Source organism: Lathamus discolor, chromosome 3, assembly GCF_037157495.1.
Source record: "Lathamus discolor isolate bLatDis1 chromosome 3, bLatDis1.hap1, whole genome shotgun sequence".
NCBI lineage: Eukaryota > Metazoa > Chordata > Aves > Psittaciformes > Psittacidae > Lathamus > Lathamus discolor.
Genome location: NC_088886.1, coordinates 131,467,053 through 131,472,406, shown reverse-complemented (window position 1 = coordinate 131,472,406; position 5,354 = coordinate 131,467,053). Strand labels below are relative to the sequence as shown.

The following is a 5,354-nucleotide window of genomic DNA, read 5'->3' as shown; positions in this document are numbered from 1 at the left end:
GTGTCTGTTATTTTCTGGTTGGGATTCCAGGACAATACGCCTTGTAGGACCCAGTTTGCTGTGTATTTGGAAAGACTCTGAAGATGAGCTGGGTCCTAGTATCGGAATATTCCAATATCCTACGTTGAATTTTTGATGCTTAGCTTGTGCTTTCCTCCTTGGTTGGTTATACTGCACCTCTGTCTGTTCTTAGGAGCAATGCATCAAGCTATTAATCCTTAATATATCAATGGCTCTTATATTGTATAACTTGTTTTCTCTTGATAAATACTAGTTGAATGATAAATCTTAAGTACTTTATACTGTGAATAATATTATGCCATTTTAGAGAAGTGGGCACAGAGAAATGATGTAACAGAGGCAATATATAATTTTATTGTTAGACTCCCTATAGCATTCCACTTATCACAGCAATCAGACATTTTCTTACTCTGAAAAACTTGTTGTCTTCTTACAACATATCACAAGAAGCAGGATTACAAAAAACTTTAAGAAAAAGAAAAAGTCAGGGTAAAGTCTTAGAATTGTATAAACTCATGATTTGCACAACTTCTGTGTATTTCCCCAACATTGCTTTTCTAACTCAGTAGCAGACCTTCATAAAAAGCATACTCAAAAGCATCACTGTATACAACAAACACAAAAAATGCTTGATCCTTCCTAAATACAAGCCTTATTTGTTATTTGCAAATTGATAAGATGTATGTAAGCTATTTCTGTTCTGTTTCTCCCTGCTGGGACCAAAGCCATAGCTCCCCTTGGTGGCATGTAAGCCTCAAAGTGACAAATAAAATGGCTGTTTCAACCATGGAGGCACAATTGCATCCAGCCTTGTGCTTTTGCCTTCAAAGAGAGCAGGGAACTTTTGCTACAGCAGTCCTTAAAAGCTAGCAGCATAATATCCTCTACTGCGTTTGTGCACAGCTCCATAAGACTTGATTTTCACACAGAATGAAAAAGTGGTAAAGGCACCTTTCCTTTACAGCTGTTTATGCCAGCACAGTGCCTAGTGTGTAAATAAAGATAGGGTTTACACATGGAAGATACTTAGTCCTTTGGAAGTTATATATATTTTTTCAGGGTTTACTCTAGAGTTTATTTAGTTTCCTAGGGAATTCTAGAGGTTGAAAATGAGGTACCTCAGGATGGTATATAAGCAGATGGTTAGGCAGCGACTGGTTGGGAGTTCTGAAAATCTGCATTTTTGCAGTTAGATGTATGAGTGTGATTTGGTGGCTTTTATAGTTTAAACCCTTTAGTTTATCCAGTCCAAAGTCTGTTAGCAATAAACAGTACTTGACTCCAAACTTGATACTTCCCTTAATAACTAGAGAAAGATACATTCATTTCTGTCTGTCTGAAGTACTGTGAAGTTGGATCTGCTTGCTTTACATATTTACTTGTGATCATGGATACAAATAGTCACATGAATTACAATTAAAGAAAGTCAGATCTCTCTGATATTCCTACCCTTTGCAGGAAGAACTGGGACCAATGCCAATACATAGCTCTAGTGGCAGGTCCCTGATATGCTGTTAAGTGCTCTGTCAAAAGGGTTTCGCTTAGAAAGTGAAGTACAGATTCTAAAGGTTATTTTTATAGTTAAGACACTGGTGCTTGAAAATATATATATTTAAGATCATAAATCAGATACTCTTCTGTGTTCACGTTTAGCAGAGTATTCTTACAATAGCTTGCCACACATCTTAAATGTTGGAATTATAGCACATGCAGGAAATAGGCAGAATTACTAAAGGCTGATTGCATGAAATAGATCTTGAATACAAAACCAGTACAAAGCTTAAGCAGTATTTAAGCCCTCAAATAATACAATACAGTTTTGGTATAAATCAAACTGATGAGGAGTACTGTTCTACTCAGCATTGCAGGTTTGTATCAGCTCTGGTTTCAGCTACAGTAGCAAATTTCAAGCTGCATATAAAATAAAATGAGAGTCCTTTTGTTCTGTTTCTATGACTTAATGTCCAGTCTTGAAATAATGTTGTATACCAACACATCAAAAGAAATTACTTCTCATCATCATTCTGCAAGTAACAAAGAAAAAAAGAAAGCAGAAGTCCATTTGAAAGAAGCAGAAATATTTTTCCAGGTGATTGAGGAAGATACAAAATGTAATCACATGTGAATTCTCTTATTGAGGGGTACAGGTTCTGCACAGAATTAGAAAGGCGGCTGAATCAAAACAACTTCTGCCTTAAACCTCTGCACACAAGAATTCAAGTCCAGACTTGAAGTTTTGCCACTGATTTCTGTGCACCCAGTTTGTGGCAAGGAATTAAGTCCTATTTCTGCCCACTGAGAGTATGGTCTCATACTTGTTGATAGCTCTTGCTACCTTGTAGCACAAGGCAACGCACTTGTTTTCAGATACTCTGTCCAGCACCCATATTGCATGAGAAGAATTTTTCCTCTCCTATTTACTGATTTGTCTAATCAGAGAACATTCAGCTAAGGGATTTCTAGCTGTCTGCATAACTATACATTGGATAGTTTCAACTCACTGCAAACCTATTGATTACAAGGAGTAACAACTGCTTATCATAACATCCTGGTTGCTCAATAGTCATTGAGCAAAGTCTCTGGCTTCAGAGGTTAAACTGAGTTTATTGTTTGTAGGTTTTGTGGACAAAGAGTAAAAATACCACAAGTGAAAAAACATGACTCTCACTTTAGTAGAGCAATTGACAATACTACCTATTTGCATGTAGCTTGGCTTCAACCTGACTTGGATTCCACTTGTGTATTTTCATTGGTCTCCTACTGATTAGTTGGAATTTCAGCTCCGTCTCTGTTGCCAGTGAGTGGGACTGGTGTCTGACATCTGGCTTTATTTCAATAAGAAATTGAAAGCCTCCATGCATACGCGTATTTCTTTGGCAGTGTACCTGCTCTGAAAATACATGGCTTTTACAAACATGTTTTTATGTCCATCTTGACCTTCTGAATGAGATACTTTGCAATTAAAGGATCAAGGAGCTACTGAAGCAGAAGTGACATCTTGCTACCAAGACCTGGAACAACTCCAGTAATCTGGCCACCTTGCACAGTCATGATATGCAGTTTTAGCAGTTTTGTGACTGACAAGAAGCAGCAATTGCAAAGTCAAGCAGACTCATTTCTGTGTAGTTCTTCAACTGTTTTTCATTTGCTTAAATATAGCACTCAGCATCATGTAAATGCATTTTTAGAGTTTAATCCATTGAGTAACATTTTAATTTGTCACCATCCCTCAAAAAATAAGTAGTCTTTACATATCAGGGTCATTGTTCTGCGCCCCTACTTGCAGAGGAAATGGCTATTATCTAGCCAATTTGATAGAGAGAGAAGTTTTTTATGAACATCTAGTTGTTTGATGTGAGCTAAATCTGCTGACAGATTACTGTTACCTAACGAATGGGCTGTGAGAATTGGTAAAGTACAAAAATCTATATATTTACAAGTCTCTGTTCCACTGATGTCAGCTGTGCATAAAAATCTAATACTGAAAAACTGGAAGAGTCTTCTCTAATACAGCTTTTGGCTGCCTGCAATGCTGAAACTGGAAGTCTGGGTTTCTACTGCAACCACGGTAGAGATGTGATCTTAGCTGGTTAAGCCCATGTCAGACTACATGCAGCCACAGCTTAGTCACTGATCTCTTAGAGCAGTCACATACACATCAGACCAGTCTCCTCAATGTCTTTACCATCTTAAAGTCATGAACAACTTGTGTACCATAGGAGCTACTGTATACATTCATGACCTTCCTTTGCCTGTTCTTCCAAAAATCAGGCAGTAATGGCTTCCTCTTCACATCTCAGCTATGGTATCAAGAGTTGCTTTTTATACCTGCAGGTAGTAAGTGGTGTGTGCATCAGGGCACCCCTCTGAAATGTTTACCAGTAGCTAGATAGAATTATGCCTGCAGTTTAATGTCAGTGAGCCCTTGGAAATTTCAGTCTGCATGGTGGATAAAGGTAAATGATCATATTCTTCTATTGATGCAGTTACTGAATTATGCTGACAGCTCAGAATCAATGACTTCACTTCTTTTTTGAAGTTGCTATTTAGGAAACCATAGATAACAGGGTTGACACAGGTGGAAGCCATAGCTACCAGGTGGCACAATGAGAAAATCAGATTGTGGTGGCAAGGTGAAATGATTTTGTAATTCCAGTCCACGATGGTGTTGAAAACATGCAGTGGTAGCCAGCAAACAGCAAATGCAGCGACCATGGATGCTAACAAAATATTTATCCTTCTCAGCTGAACTGCTCGGTTGCTATATTCACTTTTCTCAAACATGTCCTTTCTCTTCTGTAGACGTAAGTAGATGCGCAGGTAGCAAAGTATAATGAAGAACAGTGGTATGCAGTATTGCAAGAGCAGTAAAGTGGTAGTGTAGATAAGTCTCTGTTGCTCAGAAGGCCACGAGTCAATGCAGATAGCCTTGTCAGTGGAAAAATTCAGGATGTGTGAGAGCTGCTCATACAAATCATTAGACAAGATGGACGTGGTCAGAAAGGGCAGGGACATGAGACATGCCAAAGTCCAAATTACTCCAATTCCTAAATAAGCTTGGGAGACACTTGGCCTCCAGCCAGTTGGGTTTATGATGAGCTGGTGCCTTTCCAGAGCAATAAGGACAAGGGAAAGAATTGACACTGTCACAGATGTGCACTGAATGAAAGAGGTCATTTTGCACATGACTTCCCCAAATATCCAATAGTCCATCATGGTGTAAACAACGGTGAAAGGCAGACAGACAAGACACATAAACAAGTCTGAAATTACTAAGTTGGAAATTAGGATGTTGGTGACATTGGCCTTTTCCTTCTGCCTGGCGATGACAGCAATCAGACAGATGTTTCCCACAATGCCGAGGACAGTCTCCAGGCTGTAAGAGGTGGCCAGAAAGACAGTAAGGTCAGTGATGTTCCTACACTGATTAGAAATGTGCACAGGGAAGCTTCGATTTGAGCTCAAGTTCTTACTGCTCAGGAAAGGAAAGCCCTCATTAACAGCCCTTGTCTTATTCATCCTGAACCCCAAAATTTTTATCCAAAAAAGATGATAATCAAAAAGAATCTGGGTCTTCTGTAACCAGTCCAAAAAATGTTTTATCTGTTCTGTTCGGCTGTGGAAAACCTGGGTTTATCTGCAAAGGAAAAGAAAAAAGATTGCTTAGTTATGCAATTAGACATGAGTTAAAAGGTGTGTGTTGGGGGGGAGACAGGGAAACACACATCAGGGATTCTGCGTATGTTCTGCTACTTCCATTTATATAGTTCATTAGATCATAAAATGGAAGCCTTTGCTTCTGTGCAACTCTACTGAATTATGACTGGTTTTAC

At 38.8% G+C, this 5,354-nt stretch overlaps 1 protein-coding gene across 1 annotated transcript; it reads right to left on the bottom strand.

Annotated features, from left to right (window-relative positions):
- Window positions 1-3,654: 3,654 nt before the first annotated feature.
- NPY4R2 (neuropeptide Y receptor Y4-2) lies at window positions 3,655-5,137 on the bottom strand. Its single transcript, XM_065672877.1, has one exon. The coding sequence runs from the start codon at window positions 5,038-5,040 to the stop codon at window positions 3,907-3,909; it is 1,134 nt and encodes a 377-aa protein (XP_065528949.1). The 5' UTR covers window positions 5,041-5,137; the 3' UTR covers window positions 3,655-3,906.
- Between the last annotated feature and the right edge of the window lie 217 nt (window positions 5,138-5,354).

Coding starts and splice junctions, on each gene's coding strand:
- NPY4R2 (XM_065672877.1), bottom strand. CDS start 5,040: ATGAATAAGACAAGGGCTGTTAATGAGGGCTTTCCTTTCCTGAGCAGT.